The sequence below is a fragment of the Pinus tabuliformis genome, chromosome 9, assembly GCF_031772625.1.
Source record: "Pinus tabuliformis cultivar Carrire ecotype Pingquan chromosome 9, CPIR1, whole genome shotgun sequence".
Taxonomy (NCBI): Eukaryota; Viridiplantae; Streptophyta; class Pinopsida; order Pinales; family Pinaceae; genus Pinus; species Pinus tabuliformis.
Genome location: NC_142307.1, coordinates 872,861,813 through 872,884,310, shown reverse-complemented (window position 1 = coordinate 872,884,310; position 22,498 = coordinate 872,861,813). Strand labels below are relative to the sequence as shown.

The following is a 22,498-nucleotide window of genomic DNA, read 5'->3' as shown; positions in this document are numbered from 1 at the left end:
CATCCTCCATACTTGTTGCTCACAGCCAAGGTAAAGCCCATTGGGTGGGTTTTGAGAAATAATTTACTCTAGTCTCATTTGTTCCTCAAACTCCCTTTCGTGGATTTAACTAGAAAGAATGAATGTGTTTAAGCCTTTAGATTCAAGTATGTTATTCTGGTATTGGGTGAAACAAAAGCTAGTAAAGATTTATGTAGTGTTTAGTTTCAATCTTGCGGGATGTGTTCATCAAATAGGGTAGATATGGATATGGTAGATGTTAAGGAATTTTGCCAAGTCTTGCAAAGGTAGGAACATACAATTCTCGCAAATAGTAAAGCTCTTTCATCCATTACCACTAAGTTGACAAAGATGGAACAAGCCAATGTTGTTCGTAATATAAAGGTGATGAACCTCTTGCAGATGCAAAATGTGACCAAACTAACTCCTTAGAGGCAAAATGCAATTGTATATGGGCTCTATTTCTAGCATGGTGTATGGATACCTTGTCTCTCTCCTCTAATAACTTGGTTTCAAGTAACTCTAAACACTTCGGGCAGGTTGAAGAAGATATTATCCAACAAATTCATAAGCAAATGGATATTGAGTAGCTAAACCCTCCTATTTATGAAGGCCCATGCACTCGAGATAGTGCAAATTAGTAATATGTTTTATGTATTTTTGGGTTATGTGATTTTTGGGTTTTTTGTAAAATAAACCACCTATAAAAGAACTTGGAATGGTATTGTCAATGTAAAGAAAAATCAGGTAGAAAACATCTTAATAGTCTGCACATTTTTTCAAGTAGTAGACTCATTTTGTACACACTTATGTAGTTTCAGTTGTTTTCTACTGCATAACCCTTTTATGTGATTACAAGTACTACTATTTTGGTTGAAAAATTAAAATATTTTAGTTTCAAAAATAGAAAGGATATACCACTTTTGTAGAAATTCTCTAGAGGACCATCACCATCTCATGGTAGAGAGTGCAAAATTTGTGTCCAACGTTGAGGTCAAAACAAAATATTAGGAGGGCACCTGGTTTTTCCATCAAAAATTGATCTTCTATGGTTGGTAGCTAGAAAGCACACACCCTTGCTCATTACGACAATAAAAAGAAATCCACACTGTTATTCATATCGCCTTTTATTAATCAATGGTTTCAAAGCAATGGTGTGACTTCTTCCTTTGGTCTTCATTGCTCTCAAAAATGTTGTTTGAAAAATACCTCATGTCCTTTTAATCCTAAGAGTCTTCAATTATGTTCTTTTATTGTTGATAATTCACAAGTTATCCCGAAGTTGAAGATTTACTTATCAATGATTGATGAGATAATAAAACATTGCTTAAACCACATAATTTTTTGCAAATTTAATGTAAAGTGGCCAACTTCTATGGATCTTTACAAATGGTCTATTAATAAATAGTAAAAAAAGTTGATGGTAAAAATTTTCTCTAGATGTCTGAGTCATTCCCACTTTTAATACTTCAAATGATAAAGATTGATCCTAGAAAAAGGGAAATGGTTTTAGGATAGCACTAGTAGTTTCCTCAATCTATGATTCTTGGAGTTCGATTTGGCTAAAATATTTGTCTCTACAATGCCAACCTGGGTAACATGTCAAATATCCCCATTTATTGGTATCACAAAAAATTTCGACAGAGATAAAACATCTTCATGATAAATTTCTCAAAATTGACTTATTCAAGTTACAAAGAAATCATCACACAAATATGTGTAGAATTTGACATGAGAAAAGCTTTACCTAATCCTAAGACATATAGTATGAAGACCATTGTTGGCCCCGTGACTCAGAATATGAGAACACAACTTTTTGATGCGCTATTTGTTAATTGGCACATAGTTTAAAGGATTTTGTACAACAACTCCAATGTATTAAGGGAATGTTTTTTGTTAAAGTAATAAATCCAATCAACGATAACAACGAATGGAGAGGGAGTGTTTGACACCTACAACATCAATGAAGATGCCTAATCCTCCATCTAAGAGTTGTGATGGGGATATATAATAATTATATCACTTTCTTTTGAGAGTAGTTTGAGGTGAAAATCCCTTTGGTGGAATGAAGAGGTATTGTGAATTGAACGAGTGAAACCCAAAAAAATAAATAGTTTCTCCATCTAATTCAAAATATGCAAAGTATGCAGAATCTAACATCACCTCCACCACACCACCTCCACCTAATTATGCGAAATATGTAGAGTCTAACACCACCTCCACCTCTATTAATTGTAAGGCCATTTAATGATTAGAAAAACATCCTTAGGAAAAATGAGAAAACAAAGCTCTATTATAAACACAAAAATGTATATCCAATGTTCGAATAAGTGCAAATCAAAATTTTCCATATATATTAAAGCAAGGTATACCTTTTAAAAAATTTATTTAAAAAACTAATGCAATTTTTTAATATTACATTTATGGAAGTAAAAGTAATTAAAACTCTTATATGACATACATTTCAATATATGAATCTGATCTTTTAGATGAATGTGGAAAACTTTGTAGCAGATGTCACGGAAATACATGAAGATTATGCCAGCAATATGATCGAAGAACCCAAGATCGAACAATGAAAGTTAGTTAAGCTATCAAATTGTGTTGTAGCCACACTCATTTGAAGAATGGTTCCGGATGTGCCAACTCCTCGAGATGGAGAAAGTTTTCAATGATATAAAAAATCCTTACATAGACATGGGACTCGGTTAATTCGGGCTCTTTATCTATATATTTTCAAAGTAAAAGAAAAATTCTTGGATAAATTGAAATGTATAAAGTATGTTTTTTTTGTATGGAAAGGTACTCACAATTAAAAATTATTGAATACAATGAAACATTTTTCTGTTGTGTAAGTGACAAGTATTCATACTTTTATAAATAAACCCATTGCCTTATGGTTTTCAAATAATATTTTATAGATTTGTAAATAATGATAAATAGATATGAAGAAAATGGAAATTTTTAAAAGTTTATAAAATAATATTTATGAAAAAATAATATATAATGTTTTATTTATATGTATTTAAGATAAGTGTTTATTTGAAAGCTTTATATAAAACAATATAATTGTGGTTAATTAAATGGAGTGTAATTTACAAACAAATGTTAATGAGATGTGTAATGATGATATTAGTTCATTTAAAGATTAAAAATTACGCATGCTATGCTCTGATCTTTATTTGCACAAGGTTCAAAAGGTAACTTAGCACAAGGGTTTACTTGTGCAATATTTTCAGACGGTTTTTGCGGCACAGTCTTGAAACTGAGATTTTTTGACAGATTGCGTCCAGCAATGGAGGCAAGGCAGGGGAGGGGTGAAATCCCCTCCTTTAGGGACGTAATGATGGGTCATTCTGGAAATAGTACAGCGAATGGGCGAATGACGGATGCAGGTGATGCTCACCCAGTCATGGGGAACCAATGGCAAGCACGACTGGTTAATAAATGCCTTCCAAGGGCACAGAAGAAACCCAGGTATGTCATTCCGAATAACAAATTGGAGGAATATCGATGTTACATGCGAGATCATGCGTTAATCTGTAAATTTATTGGGTATTGGCCTTCTGAAAGGGATCTCATGAGATGGATCCAACAACGATGGAAACCACGTGGACATATTGAGCTTAAATTGGGTGCTAAGGGGTTTTTTACAGTCATTTTTGCAAATTTACAGGACAAGGCAAAGGTTTTTGAGGAGGGACCCTACTTTATGAATAATGCGGGACTGTTTACACGGTATTGGGAAGATCGATACAACCCTGATGCAGAGAAAATCAAGGCTGCACCAATCTGGGTTCGTCTATTTGGGTTACCAGATGAATTTTGGGATCCAGAGATATTAGAAGGAATTGGGAATTCAATTGGCACTTTTGTGAAGGTGGCAGAGACCACGAAAAGGGGGAAATATACGTCGTATGCTAGGATTTGTGTGTATATGGATATCTCAGCTCCTTTACCGGAATCCATTGAGCTCGAGTATCAGGATGAAATTTGGCAACAGCCTATCGATTATGAACATATACCATTTCGTTGTCGCCGCTGCCATGTTTATGGCCACCTCGCAAGAGACTGCCCACAAAGTAATGAACAGCTAGGGACAAAGGATAAGCCATAGGGCCTTCGAACCACTGAACGAAGCGTAGGGGAAGCATATGAGTTTCAAGAGGTCCAGAGGAGAAGAAGACCTACTCCTGGGAATCCTAAAATCCACTCCGAGGAAGGGAACGCAATACCCGAAAGTCAAAATCAATATAATATTCTTCAAACACAGGCAAACGAAGGAAATCAGGGGAAAGACTGTAATGAAATCAACCCAATTGTACAGAACCAGGAGAGTAATGTGGTTGCGCCGATGGAAATCATTAAGGATGGAAAGAGGAAAAGTAGAAGCCCCAGTCGAGAGCCGGAAGGAGAGGCAGGGGCACGAAATGTACATACAGAACAATCCAAGAAGGGGAAGGAAGTTGTCAAAGAAGGAGGTACAGAGGAAGAAATCATCATGAAGAAGTTACTTACGGATTGGAAACAATTGGATGAGCAGTTCATTCCAGAGAAAGAGAAACAATTATACAAGGAAACCTTTCAACGGTATAAGGAAAAGATGGCTGGTTGTTTGGACCCTCGGATGGTGCATGATAATCAGGACTCCCAAATTCTCGAAGGTGATAATCAACGTAAGCCCGGGAGGAAAAAAGGCAGACGAACGTTGCATGAATCTATCCAAGCAGTGGGCGAGACTCTGGTAAACTCCGGTCGGGTGATACCTCTGTCTGAGGTATTTCTTCAGACTCCTCGAAAGTTTTAAATGATTGTTTTAAGTTGGAATATTCGGGGACTTAATAGTTAGGGGAAACAGAGATATTTGAAGGACCGAGTGAAGAAAGATAATCCAAGCATTATGGTAGTTCAGGAAACGAAAGTGGTTAGTCAACAGATGGAAGAAATTGTCAAGAAAATGAAGCTAGGATATGAGGGTATGGCTTTAGATGCAACAGCGACAGCAGGGGGATTGGCCGTTTTGTGGAATCCTGAGGAGGTAATTTTTGAGAGTTGGCTTTCTTTCCCTAGAATACTTTCAGGTTGGTTTAGACTAGTCGGGAGGGGGGAAAGAATTTTGTTCACAGGGGTATATGGGCCTCACAACCATAGCGACCGGAAAGATTTCCTGCGGAACCTCCGTACTCTGCGACTTCTCATTCCCAATCTCCCATGGTTGATAGGGGGGGATTTTAATCTAATTAGGCATCTAGGGGAGAAGAGAGGGGGGGTAAGGAGAGAAGATCCGAGTATGGAAGAGTTTAATGATTTGATCAGGGATCTAGGATTAGTAGATATAAATACAATCAATGGTGTACATACTTGGAATAATCGCCGAGGAGGACCGAGCCAGATTGCCTCCCGACTGGATCGATTTTTATTATCAGAGCAAATTTTGAATAGAGATGTGTTTATTGAAGCTAAGATTCTTCCTAACATCGGTTCAGATCATTGGCCCATTCGGTTGGAGGTCGATATTAAGCAGATCAAAGGGAACAAACCTTTTCGTTTTGAATCTTTTTGGCTGAGGGATCCACAATTCATTCAAAAAATGGAAACCTGGTGGAATCAATGTACTAGTAGAGGGAAAGGGAGAATGCATACAGTTCAGTTGAAGCTTAAAGAATTGAAACAGAGAATTAAAGAATGGAATCGGAAAGAATTTGGGCACATTTTGGAAGCTCAGCAGAGGTTGGACGGAGAAATGGCGGATATCCAGCAGAAAATAATATTGGAAGGCAGAGATGAAGACAATAGTAGGGAGGAAGGGCGGATTATCATCCAGTTGGAGGAACGTCGCAAACAAGAGGAGATTTTGTGGCAACAAAAATCACGGGTCCGGTGGTTAAGGGTAGGCGAACGGAATACAAAATTTTTTCATCAAGCTATGATTCAACATAGACAGCGAAATCGAATTTTTTCTATCAAGAATGCGGAGGGCGAAAGAGAGGTAGAGCAGGTAGGTATTGCAAAGACTCTAGTGGATTATTTCAAAGGGGTGCTCACGGAAACTCATCGGGATCGAGGGGAGGCCATTAATAATATCTGCAGAGAGATACCGAGGCTAATTACAGCCGACCAGAATAAGGCATTAATGCGGGCAGTCACTATGGAAGAGGTAGAGGAGGTCGTGATGAACATGGCTAAGAATAAGGCTCCCGGGCCGGATGGATATACAATTGAATTCTTCCAGGCGAGCTGGCATTTTATAGGAAAAGACATCCTGGACGCAGTGGAGGAATCAAGAATCAGACAGCAGGTCTGGCCAGGTATTAACTCAACCTTTTTCACTTTGATTCCTAAGAGTAACACATCTGAAGAACCACAGGGTTTCAGACCCATAGCCCTCTGCAATGTCATATATAAGATTATATCTACAGTGATAGCGAAACGGCTGAAACCTCTCCTACCCAATTTGATTGCGCCTGAGCAGACCGGGTTTGTGGAAGGTAGGCAAATTTTGGATGGTATCGTGGTATCCCAGGAAGTCATCCATTCTTTAAAACAGAGAAAGAAGAAAGGGATGCTTATGAAGCTTGATTTATCTAAGGCATATGATCGTTTGAATTGGGATTATCTAAGAGCGGTTCTTCAAGCTTTTGGGTTTGAAAGCAGATGGATCGATTGGATAAGTAGTCTGGTCTCCACTCCGAACTTCTCCATATTGCTTAATGGGATACCTACTGATACGTTTAATGCCACCAGGGGTATCAGGCAGGGGGATCCAATCTCGCCATTCCTGTTCATATTAGCAATGGAAGGATTAAGCAGGAAAATTAAGCAGGAGGTCAGGGCCCGAAGAATCAAAGGCATTCGATTATGGGGGGCGAATTTAATTATAACGCATCAGCAGTTTGTTGATGACTTGATGTTGTTTGGTGAAGCATCGCTAAGAGAGGTAAGGGGCTTCAAACATATCTTAGAAGTTTTTATGAATGCTTCAGGTATGACGGTTAACAATGATAAATCTTGTACTTTTATCTTCAACTCACCTGAAGCTGTTAAGGCCCATTTAACTCGCGTGTTAGGTTTTCGACAGGGAGAATTACCTACAAAATACTTAGGTATTCAGTTAGATAGTAATCCCAAGCGAATCAAAAATTGGCAAAGTTTAGTTGATAAGATCCAGAAAAGATTACATAATTGGTCGTTTAGAACGCTGAATTTAGCAAGTCGGGTTGTTCTTTTAAAATCAGTATTACTATCCATTCCTATATACCCATTGTCAATTATGTCAGCACCTAAGGGAGTTTTTTGTAAATTAAGAGAAATCTTGGGTAAATTTCTTTGGGGGGGACCAACACAGCAAAGAAAATGGACCTTAGTTTCATGGCAGCATGTAATCAGAAGGAAGGAGGAAGGAGGCCTTGGTATTAGGGATTTGGAAATAGTGAATAAGGTTTTAGGAGCGAAGTTATGGTGGAGATGGGTGCAGGGGGTGTGGATATATGGAAACGCATCTGGAATCAAAAATACAATATGCCAGGCTCACTGGAAGGACGCCTCCGGATAGTAGAAACTCCAAGAGGATCCCAAATTTGGGAGCTAGCAAGAAGCAACAAAGATTTGGTCCGGGATTTTGCATTTTGGGAAATCCGTGAAGGTAACCTAGCAAGGTTTTGGACGGATGGATGGCAACAACGTGAGAAGCTGGAGTGCAACCCAACTCTACAAGAAATTCACGCAGGCGCGCAACAGGAGGGAATGGAATATGTTAAGGATTACTGGCGACCGGCTGATTTGAATGAAGTGTGGCGGATATGGAAAAGACCGACTGAATGGGATGAGAGAATCAGTCCTGAGACTCAACTACTGTTTATCAGAGAATTAGACTCGAGGAAAATTAAGATACGGACAGGCAATGATATCCTAAGATGGGGTAAGGCCACGCAAGGTATGTTCACAGTTAAAGAAGCTTATTACTGGTTCACAAAGGAGGATCGAGAGGAAGAACCAGTGGATTGGAAAAAGATTTGGGAAGCTAAATGGTGGCCAAAAGTAACAATTTTCGCATGGTTGGTGTGTAGAGGACGGATCTTGACGTGGGATCATATGTAGAAACGAGGAATAATTGGTCCATCTCGGTGTTATCTATGTAATAACGATTTCGAGAACCAGGAACACTTACTGAATAGGTGTGTGTATACTCAGAGTTTGTGGGAAGAACTTCGAGTTCTCTTTGGGCAGGTGAATCGGGATCCTGATAGTCTAAGGAATACCATTTTACAATGGGGTAAAGGAAATTTTCAAAGCAAACTGATTAGGAGGATTTGGAGTTTGGCGCTTGGTTTCGTAATTTGGGAGGTGTGGAAAGAACGTAACCGCCGTATTTTTAAAGATCGAAGTTGCCATGTAGCAAGAATATGGGATGAGGTCTGCTGTTCGATTAAAGAGACGATCTTGTCTGAAACTTGGCGTGAGGAGGATTGGAAATTAAATTTGGACGAGCAACGAATAATAACCCAATTGAACATAGATTTTACAATGTTATATCCCAACACTGATAGGCGTAGTCGGTATAGTATGCAGAACCCAAATCATTTTCGGTTTCCAGGCGACAACCGAATTAAATTGTCTTTTGATGGTGCATCAAAGGGCAATCCTGGGGAAGCTGGATGGGGTGGTATTTTCCGTGATAGCAGGGGCATCTCACTATGGGCATATGCTGAATGGGGCGGCGAAATGTCAAATAATGAGGCAGAGCTTTGGGGAATTTATCATGGTATTCGAATTGCCGCGAGGAATGGATATCAGAACCTCGATATAGAGGGCGACTCCCAACTTGTGATAGAAATGTTACGGAAACTACAGGGGGGTAAAACCTGGGACCACGTTGCAAAGAGCTGGAGGACGGCTGCGATTATACAGGATATCCAAGGTCTGATGAGGCTGATCGACTATATTACAATCAATCATGTTTTGCGACGCGGCAATAGGGCGGCCGATTACTTAGCCAATTGGGCATGTGGGGGATCGAATCGGGTGTTGGATGGCAGTTGGGCTGTATTACAGGAGGAGCCGCGGTGGGTTGAGCTGGCAACCATCTTACGGCAAGACAATCATGAGGCCAATGGGTTTGATAGGACTGCTTAGCTACATCCCTATAATGATTATGCAAGGAAACGACAGGCGCATTTATGATAACATTGGAGGTCTGAAGAATAGAGGTGTTAAAATTTCAATATGGCGGTATGAGTATCTGCAGGCATGCGAAGACATGCTCATCCCAAGGACGAATGCAGGGCAGGTACTGAGGTGGGAGAGCGGTGGCGTCAGGAGGACAGGGATCGTATCACATCAAGATCCGAAACCTGAAACGTGTAATAATGAGCAGGCTTGGCAGCTAACTAACACTAACGTGGGAAGGTGGTCGCGCGGGGTTATAATGCTGCATGGACGAGTTATGAGGATGCATGACGGTAGATGGAGAACGGAAGCTCTCATACCTGTGTCTAGCCGATCGAGAGTAAGGTTCAATTCTACCTTAGATACAAGACGAGAGAGGGAAGGCGGTCTGGTGATATTGTTGGAACAGAGCCGGGTGGACTGGTTGCAAAAGATTACGGAATTGTTACGTAACGTTATGGCAGTTAATCCAGCCCGAAGTGAAGGTCGGAGAACACGTAGTCAGGGAATAACTATGGATGAGAAAGGGAAGCAGGTGGCTGATGAATCTTTGCCTCCCATTTCCCTGGACCTACCAGACGATTCGGAAGAGCCTGAAGTGGATATTCGTGAGTTTTTTGCAGAGGATCAACAGCGGCCGACCTCGGGAGGAAAGGTTGGAAAGTGGCTGAGACATTCGGCTCCGGAAGGAGCCAAGGACGATACGGAGGTTGACTCGGAGGATGCTGAAGAGGATGATGATGGACGGCGAGGTAGAGGTCGAGGGCGACGGGGGCGAGGAAGAGTGCGGGATAGAGGGAAGAGTGCAGGGTGTGGAGGGAACCGAGCTTATGAGGATGGCTCAGGCAGTGGGGTTCGTGGTCGGCCGAGGGGCAAAAAGGATATGCGGAGGAAATTACAGGAGGCAGAGGCAGCCTACACCAATGAAACCAATTATAAAATTCGGAGGATTATAGAGCAGTTAGAAGAAGAGGCAATGCAGGATCAATCTGACCCTGAGATGGCAGATTGGGAGACTTTTCTCCCTGACCCAGGACATACTAGAGGGAGGATGTCCCTTTATAAGCAGTCACTGCATGTATATTGGGGTATGAAACGTTTACTTGCAAAGGCCCTGGAACAAGTAGCTGTTGAAATGGTGGAGCTAGCTCAAGGAGTGCCTACCCTTAAAAGAGAACTGAAGAATATACAAATGACTCTTCTCATGCAGGATAGGAAGATGGACCAGCTGATCCAGTTGTTCAAAGAAAGTGGAATAGCGGTTAAGACAGAACATGAAGCCAAGAGTGGTACCATGAAGCAGTAGCCAATGCAGCTGTTGACAAGAGGTTTTTACATGCAATTTTTTGCCATTTTGAGATATTAGATGTTTTGTTTACAGTGCTGAACAGTATGGTTATATTCCCAGCTGTAACTAGTATGTTTTTACGTAGAATAGAGGGGTTTTTCGTATGGTTTGATAAACTGAACATATACTTCTTCTGGATGGCGGTTATATACTTTCGAAGGCCACCCGGTTTCCCTGTTGGGCGGGTGGCAACCGGTATATGTACATAGTTTTATTATAGTAATAGAATTCTACCTCAGCTTACAGAAAAAAAAAAAGAAGAAGAAGAAGATATTAGTTCATTTAAATTTAATATTTAATTATAAAAAAAATATATATATATATATAAATTATATAATATTTTTATTTATAAATTAAAATAAAATGAATATATAGATCAAACTATAATATGTTTACTAGATGAATGAATATTTAAGAAAATAAATGTCTATTGATGAGGGAAGAAAACAATTGTTGTCGAGTTAAATAGAAGTCTAAGCATAAAAATCTTAGAATTGTTTTTAGATAAAGATTTATTTAGAAATTTTATGTAAAATAATATAATTACATAATTATTTTTTTTTTTTTTTAAAGGGAGGGGCTAGTTCCCAGAAGAAGCATTATGGGGCCCTCTTTTTTAAATACATTATACATGTCAGACAAGCTGACATCCATCCAATCACGTTACAATCACATTACAACTTCGTTGAAACTTAATATGCTGCAGCGCAGCGATACAAATGGGGACTCAATCTCTGGTGGGGTGCGTAGCAGCCGACTGCCCCACCGTTGATCCATGCACTCGTGTGCAATTACATAATTATTTTATTATGTTGTATTATTTAGAATATTCATATTAAATAATGTAATTATATTTAGTTAAATGAAATGCAATTTATAAACCTATGTAAATAAAATGTATAATGCATATACTAAACAATCATTTGATATATGATATGAGTTAACATAAATTTAATATTTAATTTTTAAACTATTAATAGTTAAATATAAATGAAAAATATAATATAACTGTTTATAAATGAAAATAAAATTAATATAAAAATTAAAACATCTATAAGATTATAATATTTTATTGTAAATGAAATATGTAGTATTTATAAGATTATAATATTTTATTGTAAATGAAATATGTAATATTTATATTTAAATGTTGTTTTCTTAAACTAATTGTTTTTTAGTATTTTTATTAAATATTGATCTTTATTATTTAAAATTAATTTTTTATATATATATATATATATATATATATATATATATATATTTAGCGCTTTGAAAAACCTCTTTTAACACAGGAAATTCACAACAACCTTCAACAAAATAGTTGATTAAGCTATTCCCAAAAAAAATACAATACCAACGGGATTAATGGTAGGATTCAAGAACCAGGCCTATTCTACTCTGTATATAAACGCATAAAAAGTCATCGACAATTCAGACATGTCGCCTTCATGGTTGTATTTTTGGTAGTCCACTCGATATGAAATAAAAACTTGAAATACTTTACAGTTAAAATCTTTAAGATATCTTAACCACCGTTAGGTTCATTTAATATGCGTAGCCGTGCCGTTTATGCATTGTGATTAACTAATATTATATGTCGTACGTGCATTTCAATAAATAAAACCCGAGAGGCCAATCAAATGTTTTATGCATATGCAGGTGTTGTTATTCGTTGAGGGAATCTTCGAAGAAATCTTTTTTTTGGTCTCTGAATTTTGTGGAAAATTTTGAGGTAATATTGATGTGTATTATTTAAATTGGTTTTTAATTGTATAGGGGAAAGATTCCTAATGTTGTGCAGGGACCAGTAGTTGATATAATACTGGTTTCACCAAACCACCAGTGATTAAGACTTTTGAAACCAAAATTACTGGTCCCACCAAACCACCAGTGATTAAGACTTTTGAAACCAAAATTTAAACAGAAATAAATAACATTATGTATAAATAAGTATTAAATTATGTCCAAAAATCACCCATACATTGACTGGGCCCACAACTGTCCATAAATAGTATTTTACTACTTAATATTGCAAAACATATTGACCCAAGTAGAAAACAGCTAGAGCCATAAAGGCTTCCAAACTGCTCTATTCCAGAAGTACAAAACAGCAGTCACTTCAACCCCCACTCATCAGAACTACAACTTTGCATCCCAAATAAATATGCCTACCTGCACATAACAAAAGGAATGTATGTCAGCCATAACTGTTGTGTTGTTCAACAACTAAACACCCTATGTTCAATAAATGACACCCAACCCAATAACAATTAAATCCACTTTGTTCAATAAATGACACCCAGACCCAATAACTGCAATAAATGACACCCAACTCACTCTATTTCTCATTAAAACAGATCAAAGCACATGGATCAACAAATAAACAATTCCCAACCATTAGATCACATCAAATTAAATCCATACCACACATTCAAAATGAAGCCATTGCAATCCATGTGCATCCATGTCCACCAATTAAAATCAAGTCCCCAAAACTATAAAAGAAGTCCACCCACTGTTGAAGAAGTTGCATCTTATGCTTTCAAACTATTCAGCAAACTTGAAGACAACATCACAAAACAGTGGCCAATATATTCAAGTTAGTTATATGAATTACAACTCATTCTTCTTACAGTTCTGTTTTCATTGTTTTCATTTATCAGATTTCTTACATTACAGTTTTGTCCATAGGGTGACAGTTAACCTATACAGTTACAGTTAACCTTTTTTATACAGAGTTTATGTATGTGTTCTAGCTTATTATATCATCAGCTTCATAGTGATTACAGCTTACATATCACAGAGGTTACGTATGTCGTGTTAGTACTGTAGTCACAACTTGTTTAGCTTACAAGAATTGAAGCTTAGCTTACAGGAATTGAACCTATTGAATACAGTCGTATCCATCTAATCAACGTCACAGGTTGCTTACCTTACAGGAATTGAACCTTAGCTTACAGGAATTATTCGATCATCAGCTTCATAGGGATTACAACTTACATATCACAGAGGTTACGTATGTCGTGTTAGTACTGTAGTCATAGCTTGTTTACCTAACAGGAATTGAACCTTGAACCTTAGCTTACAGGAATTGAGCGATTATTATGGCTTGGGTTCTATGCAGAATGAGTTAAAACATAGAACAAAAACGAATTGTAACTTTAATGACTCTGATAAACTTAGTAATTTTTCACATATTTTCAAAGCTTGACAATCATCATTGAGACATCACATTGAAACATAATTGAAAGACATGTATTTTCAGAAGCATGAAGCTATTGAGAAAGCAAAAATTTTGATATTGAGTCGAAAGAATGCAAATAAGTGAATTTCTACTACTGGTGAATGGACCATAGAACTGAGGAATGGTTTCTTAGAATGGAAGCCCGAGTGGATGACCATTTCTCTTTATTAGATTAGATGACTGTAAGATTTTAGATAATGAGAAAACACAATTATAAGTAACATAGCAGATGACCCTCTTATTGGCCTTCATATCTTTTCACCTCATTGAGCTCGAGACCTTAGGGTATGGAGAGCCCGAGCCATACGGAGTTGTAAAAGTTGGACCAAAGGAATGGGGATTTACATAACTCAGCACTGTAAATTAAGTCACAGAAAATGGAGAGAAATCTTGGAGCAGAGATTGTTCTTCACAATATTCAAAATAACTAAATAAATTATATGAAAAATATAAAAAATAAATGACTGCAATGAAACTCGATTAAACTGAAGTAAAACCAATTGTCTATGACACCTAGGAGACCATAGAATCAAATGTGATAGTGATTACAGCTTACATATCACAGAGGTTACGTATGTCGTGTTAGTACTGTAGTCATAGCTTGTTTACCTAACAGGAATTGAACCTTGAACCTTAGCTTACAGGAATTGAGCAATTATTATGGCTTGGGTTCTATGCAGAATGAGTTAAAACATAGAACAAAAACGAATTGTAACTTTAATGACTCTGATAAACTTAGTAATTTTTCACATATTTTCAGACCTTGACAATCATCATTGAGACATCACATTGAAACATAATCGAAAGACATGTATTTTCAGAAGCATGAAGCTATTGAGAAAGCAAAAATTTTGATATTGAGTCGAAAGAATGCAAATAAGTGAATTTCTACTACTGATGAATGGACCATAGAACTGAGGAATGGTTTCTTAGAATGGAAGCCCGAGCGGATGACCATTTCTCTTTATTGGATTAGATGACTGTAAGATTTTAGATAATGAGAAAACACAATTATAAGTAACATAGTAGATGACAGTCTTATTGGCCTTCATATCTTTTCACCTCGTTGAGCTCGAGACATTAGGGTATGGAGAGCCCGAGCCATACGGAGTTGTAAAAGTTGGACCAAAGGAATGGGGATTTACATAATTTAGCACTGTAAATTAAGTCACAGATAATGGAGAGAAATCTTGGAGCAGAGATTGTTCTTCACAATATTCAAAATAACTAAATAAATTATATGAAAAATATAAAAAATAAATGACTGCAATGAAACTCGATTAAACTGAAGTAAAACCAATTGTCTATGACACCTAGGAGACCATAGAATCAAATGTGATAGTGATTACAGCTTACATATCACAGAGGTTACGTATGTCGTGTTAGTACTGTAGTCATAGCTTGTTTAGCTTACAGGAATTGAACCTTAGCTTACAGGAATTGAACCTATTGAATACATCTCATTCATCTTATCACTAGTAAGCTCTATACACTAAAAAGCTCGTATTAGTATTTGAGCATGGTTTCAGTTCACCCTTATCTATGAGTGAGCTAGAACAAAGCTCTGTATAATTACATATGTTATATGTATATTAAAGCTGAATCCAATCTATTAGGGAGATAACCAACCTGTGATACAGGTACTTTATCATATCTATACATGTATTTCTTAGGTTAGCATTGATAGGTCAACCTTTAGATGATGTTACTTGTAAAATATCTGTGCTATTACTTATGCCGAGTGTAATGAGAATGAGACAAGGAAGTGATTAGGTAAACAAGCATGGTTAGAAAGAGTCATGTGTAACTACTGTGTTCTAATTGCATAGCTTGTCATAAGCTTAGATAAGATACAAAGGTGACAAGTTAATCAATATACAACATGATATCCCGGGGTTCTCACTCTTAGTCATTCCTATTATATAAATACCTTTTTTCTTATTGGTATATAAAGTACCGTTCTCTCCATAATCAATACATATGGATAGACTCTAATCACTGTATACGCATATCCTAATGTAATACATAATCAATACATATGAATAGACTGTAATCACTGTATACGCATATCCTAATGTAATACATAATCAATACATATGGATAGACTGTAATCACTATACACGCATATCCTAATGTAATACATATGGATAGACTGTAATCACTGTATACGCATATCCTAATGTAACAAGCTCTGTATCCTAATGTATACGCATATCTTGACACTGCCCTATGAAAGTGAAACATTTGCTCTCATTATGAAAACAGTGACATACATGTTGACAATTTCCTGTAATAGAGGAAAAGTATTTTTGCAGAAGTAAAAAAGCATAATTTGACATATATTCTAATGTCTAAATGCAACATACATGTTGATAATTTCCTGTAATAGAGGAAAAGTAATTTTTGCAGAAGTAATAAAGCATAATTTAACATATATTCTAATGTCTAAATGCATGCAATAATTTTACAGGTTGTTGCATCTATGGCAAAAGGAAGTTACTCTGCTCGTACAAGGAGAAGTGGCAGGAGAGTGACAAGGGGTGCGCAGCTGCGATGCACATCGTCTGATGATGATAGGCCAGCTGATGTCGATGCCAGCAATGCACCAGGGAACATTGTTGAAGATGAGCATGTGACAGCCGCTGATGTTAACACACCATCAGCCACAGAACCACCATCAACAACAGTCCAAGGGGCAAGCTCAACTAAAAAGATCAGTGCTATAAGAGGATGGACAAAAGAACAAATGTTAGTTGCAATTGACGACATAGAGTTTAATGGATACTCAGTTCGGGCATCTGCAAAAAAACATGGTATTCCTCCCTCATCAATACATTATTGGATAAATGGACTGACTCATACAAAACGTAGAGGGCCTCTTACAGTTATGACTGAGGATGAGGAGTCCGAGGTGGTTGAGTGGTGTAAAGAGATGGCCCAACTGGGACATGGGCTAGAGTTGATACAACTCAAATCAACAGTTGCTCAAATCTATCAAGGGAGGCCAAACCCATTCAAAGATGGGTTTCCTGGTAAATCATGGTGGTTTGGGTTTAAAAAAAGGCATCCAGAACTTGTATTGCGTACTACTGAGGGCCTTGACAGAGACAGAGCATTAAATTTGCGCCCTGCAGTTGTGCAAAAATTCTATGACACACTTTCTAGTGCTTATGATAAACATTCTTATGGAGCAGACCATATATGGAACTGTGATGAAATAGGTTTACAGGCAGGGAGGAATTGTGGCATGCGGGTAATTGCCAAGAGAGGGAGCCGAAATGTGCCAAAGATTTTGCCCAAGAGCAGGGAGTGGATAACTATTTTATGCTGTGTTAATGCAATTGGTACTTCAATCCCAAGATTTTATCTATTCAAAGGTAAAAATCAACTGAAAAACTATATACAGAACTGTGAACCAAGTGCATGCATGGCTGCACATCCCCATGCATGGATGACTAAAGAATTGTTTCTAAGTTGGCTTTTTCACTTTGCTGCATCGGTACCATGTGGCGTCTCGCCTAATAACAGACACCTTTTGATATTAGATGGCCATGGGAGCCACATGGCTGTACAAACAATTGAGGAAGCAAACAATTTAGGCATCGACATGTTGACATTGCCCGCTCATACCACTCATAGACTGCAACCCCTTGATGTTAGTGTGTTTGGCCCTTTCAAGAACTATTTCAGGTCAGAGCGCGCTGCATGGATGGCAAAGAATCCAGGGGTTGAGGTGAAAAGGTTTGAGCTAGCAGAGCTTGCAAGTAAAGCTTTTAAAATGGCTTTGACACCATCAAATATCAAGGCTGGCTTTAGGAGGACAGGAATCTGGCCACTGAACTATGATGCTCTTATGCATGATACTGGTTGTAGCCAAGCGTTTCATGTGGATGGTCAGGAAGAAGGGAATGTCCAAACATGTGTTGAAGTGCAAGAAGTAGATGACCAAGATGATGTTGTTGCAACTGGTAATATGATTTCCCTGTCTCAAGGATAGTTATATGCTGAAGATGATGAAACTGTATGTGAAACACAATCTAACAATGAACAAATTCCTAGTAACATGGAGATTGTTCCACCAACTGGCGAACATCAAATTCCTGTTGCTGATATTGCTAATGATATTGTTGAACATGCAGTTGACAATGACCAATTGACATTGCCAAGCCAAGTAACCCCACCTTCATGGCTAGCAGAAGCAATGATCAATATGAATGCACATAGTGTCTCAGCAACCAATGAAGAAAGAATGAACATGCCCTCACAACCAGCAGAATTGAACAGTGAAATTGTTCATTTTTTTGTGGACAATAGATCAATGGAAGAAGATAAAGGACATAATGAGGCATCAAATGAAGATAATGATATGGTTCAATCAGTTCCAACAGATATTGAAAGGGAAGTACCAAGCAATGACATGCAGGTGGGAGGGGTGGAGAAGACACTTGGACGGTTCCTAAAGCTACCAGTAGAGAGAGTATCAATGAGAAAAAAGCAAGGTGCACCGGGTAGTCTTCGTCTGGGCCGAAGCTCACAGTTACTCACCTCAGAGGACTATATAAACCTGTTAGTTGAGTCAGAAAAAAAGAAATTTGAAATGCAAGAATTAAAACAGAAAAAGAAGGATATGGTCAAGGAGAAGAAGGCAGCAAGGATTGCTGCAGCAAAGAAGGATATGGTCAAGGAGAAGAAGGTGGCAAGGATTGTTGCAGCACAACAGCGAGCAGAAGAAAGGATTGAAAGAGATAAAGCAAGGCAAGTTAAGGACCAACAAAAGCAAATGGCAAGACAAGAAAAGGAAAAACGAAAGGCACAACAAATGCTTGAAAAGGAACAAGGGATGATCAATGATACAAGAATAGCTGATGAAACCAAGATTATTTCAAACTCATTGGACTCCATTGCAGATAATACACCATTATTCCAAGATCTCATAAACATTCAAGTGCCCCACTATCAAACCGAGGGTTTACCCACTTGCCTTGTTCCTACCAGAGCTGGTGTCAATTCTCTGTATGCTCATTACACACCTCCACTTAATGCAGGGGTCAGTAGTGCAAATGTGAGGTATGGGTACTCAATACCTCCATGGTTGGAAGCTGCAAATTGGAATCAATCATATGGCATCAATCAACCATTTCCTAATCAGCCCTTGACTAGTAGGCCAACCTACCTGGCTCAAGAAGGTAACTCGGGGAGTTTTGGCACTCAATATTCTCAGGGCCATAAAGAATAGGGGTGTCATATGTTTTTGGTTCTAACAACATTATGATGTGGATTTTGGATGGATTATATCTTTTTCTTGGCACAGAAACATTTTGGCTTACAACCTAGTAGTGATTTCTTGTGGCAACCTAACTGTGTGTTGATAAGAAATTTTCAATGGAATATGTCTTTCTGTAAAATATTAATTATGATAAAACTATTTCTATAAGTTATTATGTGCGCACTGTACAAAGCTCTAAACTCACTTATGGCTCCAATAAGTGGACCGTTATCTAAAGGAACACCATACAAATTATAAAAAATAAGTGCCATTGTAAATCTCTTCTAATGGGTCTGCATTCACTACACCACTATACTGTCCTGATTTAGATCGAACATATTTACCATATAAATTTTATTAGAAACAAAAATAGTTATAATGTGATGACAGTGCTGGGCAAGTTTACAATCACTTAACACTGAATAGAAGTCTACACTCACAATTAGAAACACCTCCTGCTCGCTTCTAATGTACGAGGCACTAGTAGTAAGGAACTCTATACTTAGCATGTTATTGATTGAATTAGAATGAATAAGAACTTTACATTGCTGGAAACTAGAAATAGAATAAAGAACATAGTTATGATTTTTATCAATCACCTAGCTAACCTATTTTTTTACTACTGCCCAACTTAAAGAGAGCATGTGTTTTTATATGTGTTTGTAAAAATGATGGAAGTATCTAAATTAATCAAATCAGTTGATGAACAACTATGAGAATCATATTGTTCCATCTTGTTACATCAACTTTCCAAAAGATAGAGAAATTTGGGTGCACAGTAACCTAATCAGCTATATGACGAATTGTGGCTTAGTCATTAATTCTTTTCTAAGCACCTATTCACCTTTTTCATTTTACTTCATGAGTAGATCAATTGTTTGACTATATGAGTGATTCACATATGACAATTGTTTGGTTAACTAATGAATTGTTATAATTGACGCAAAGTTACAACAGCCTTCTTAGAGTTGCAACAACAGTATTGAGCAAGTTGTAGCAATAACCATGTGTTGTAAGTCACAACAATGGTGAGAGTCACACCAAGTAAGCAGAGGCGAGAGTCATAACAATAAGGGGTTAGATCGAACATATTTAGCATATAAATTTTATTAGAAACAAAAACAGTTATCATGTGATGACAGTGCTGGGCAAGTCCACAATCACTTAACACTGAATAGAGGTCTACACTCGCAATTAGAAACACCTCCTGCTCGCTTCAAATGTGCAAACCATAAAAACACAAACGTTAACATGCAAGAATAACTCAGCATGTTGCGACAAGAAGGCAGTTAAGGAGTTGACAATATTAAAGTTGCAATAGCTATTGTTCAAATGCATAGATTATCTTGCAGTTTTGTCTTGACTCTGTTTATGTTAGCAAAAGTTTCATGGTCAGGTTATGATGCTAGAGCCAACCAAACCAGAGAAACAGTTCAAAAACTATTAGAGTTAGAACAATTGATCTTGAAAGTTGCAGTAAAGGAAATATAACAGTTGCAGTTAAGTGCGAGAAGAATTGCTGGAAATAAAGTATGATACTACAACTACTCTATAAAGTACAAACAATACCTTGCTAAGGAAGGGGTCCTACCTCCTTATACGAGGCACTAGTAGTAAGGAACTCTATACTTAGCATGTTATTGATTGAATTAGAATGAATAAGAACTTTACATTGCTGGAAACTAGAAATACAATAAAGAACATAGTTATGATTTTTATCAATCACCTAGCTAGCCTATTTTTTTACTAATGCCCAACTTAAAGAGAGCATGTGTTTTTATATGTGTTTGTAAAAATGATGGAAGTATCTAAATTAATAAATCAGTTGATGAACAACTATGAGAATCATATTGTTCCATCTTGTTACATCAACTTTCCAAAAGATAGAGAAATTTGGGTGCACAGTAACCTAATCAGCTATATGATGAATTGTGGCTTAGTCATTAATTCTTTTCTAAGCACCTATTCACCTTTTTCATTTTCCTTCATGAGTAGATCAATTGTTTGACTATATGAGTGATTCACATATGACAATTGTTTGGTTAACTAGTGAATTGTTATAATTGACGCAAAGTTACAACAACCTTCTTAGAGTTGCAACAACAGTATTGAGCAAGTTGTAGCAATAACCATGTGCTATAAGTCACAACAATGGTGAGAGTCACACCAAGTAAGCAGAGGCGAGAGTCATAACAATAAGGGGTTAGATCGAACATATTTAGCATATAAATTTTATTAGAAACAAAAACAGTTATCATGTGATGACAGTGCTGGGCAAGTCCACAATCACTTAACACTGAATAGAGGTCTACACTCGCAATTAGAAACACCTCCTGCTCGCTTCAAATGTAAAAACCATAAAAACACAAACGTTAACATGCAAGAATAACTCAGGTTATGTTAGCAAAAGTTTCCTGGTCAGGTTATGATGCTAGAGCCAACCAAACCAGAGAAACTGTCAAAAACTAAACTTGCTAAAATGAACAAAAGTAGTCATATCTACATGGAATGAAATCTCGAATTCAATGAAAAAGATACTATAGCAGGGACAATAAAAATGCAGCGTTTTTATCTATAAAGCAAACACAGTAACAAGGGGCTACTCTGATAGGCATGTCAAAGTGCCAAGCCAAGTCCACTCGAAATTTACATGAATTTACAAGTTATGCAAGTCAATTGAGAGCAGCTACAGAGAGTTTCGAGGGTTGGTCTGGGCTCATTTCTGCGATGTTCCATTTTCCCTTTGTCTTTCTGCTCGGGGCCGGCTGTGGGGCGAAGCCCTCCGCCGAGAATGGCACGGGACGGCCGAGGGCACGGGATGGCCGAGGGCACGGGACGGCAAATTTAACAGCGAAAACAGCAAATAACTCACACAGCACATATGTAGCAGGCAGAGCGCACACAGAGTGCACGAATAGGTCACATCGCCGAGGATGGCACGGGACGGCCGAGGGCACGGGATGGCCGAGGGCACGGGACGACAAATTTAACAGCGAAAACAGCAAATAACTCACACATCACATATGTAGCAGGCAGAGCGCACACAGAGTGCACAAATAGGTCACACCGCCGAGGATGGCACGGGACGGCCGAGGGCACGGGATGGCCGAGGGCACGGGGCGGCAAAAAATAACAACTAAAACAGCAAAAATAACATAGAAAACAATGAAATTTTCACAAAAACCCTAAACCCTCAACAACAAATAGGATCAAAATATCCTAAAAACCTAAACCCTCAAAAAATGCTCAAAAAAATGCCATAAAATGCCATAGAAAGTTTACAAAATATCCAAATAGAGTTTCTTGTGTTGAAAAACACAGAGAAACTGATGGTAGGATTAAAATCCTACCGGTTACAGGCCATGGATGGTCGCCGACCTCCCCCACCTTCCCCGGAGCTCGCCAGACCTTCTCCACACCTGCAACGTCCTTTTCCACACCTGCAACAAGAAGAAAAAAGCCATTAGAGATCAGA

The 22,498-nt window shown here is 37.9% G+C and overlaps 2 protein-coding genes across 2 annotated transcripts; both read left to right on the top strand.

Moving 5' to 3' along the window:
* Window positions 1-3,295: 3,295 nt before the first annotated feature.
* Window positions 3,296-4,117, top strand: LOC149151568 (uncharacterized). The gene has a single exon (XM_089443202.1). It carries the CDS (start codon window positions 3,296-3,298, stop codon window positions 4,115-4,117), a length of 822 nt encoding a protein of 273 aa, XP_089299328.1.
* Window positions 4,118-4,354: 237 nt separating this feature from the next.
* On the top strand, window positions 4,355-9,132 carry LOC149151567 (uncharacterized). The gene is made up of 5 exons (XM_089443201.1): window positions 4,355-4,777; window positions 4,859-5,038; window positions 5,675-7,103; window positions 7,475-8,037; window positions 8,191-9,132. Exons 1-5 carry the CDS (start codon window positions 4,355-4,357, stop codon window positions 9,130-9,132), a joined length of 3,537 nt encoding a protein of 1,178 aa, XP_089299327.1.
* Window positions 9,133-22,498: the final 13,366 nt, after the last annotated feature.

What these genes read in the sequence shown, in the direction of transcription:
- LOC149151568 (XM_089443202.1), top strand. Translation starts at nt 3,296, where the DNA reads ATGGAGGCAAGGCAGGGGAGGGGTGAAATCCCCTCCTTTAGGGACGTA.
- LOC149151567 (XM_089443201.1), top strand. Translation starts at nt 4,355, where the DNA reads ATGGAAATCATTAAGGATGGAAAGAGGAAAAGTAGAAGCCCCAGTCGA. An exon ending in ATTACCTACAAAATACTTAG is followed by an intron (nt 7,104 to 7,474) that starts GTATTCAGTTAG and finishes AGATGGGTGCAG; the next exon opens with GGGGTGTGGATATATGGAAA. An exon ending in AAGCTAAATGGTGGCCAAAA is followed by an intron (nt 8,038 to 8,190) that starts GTAACAATTTTC and finishes GTGTATACTCAG; the next exon opens with AGTTTGTGGGAAGAACTTCG.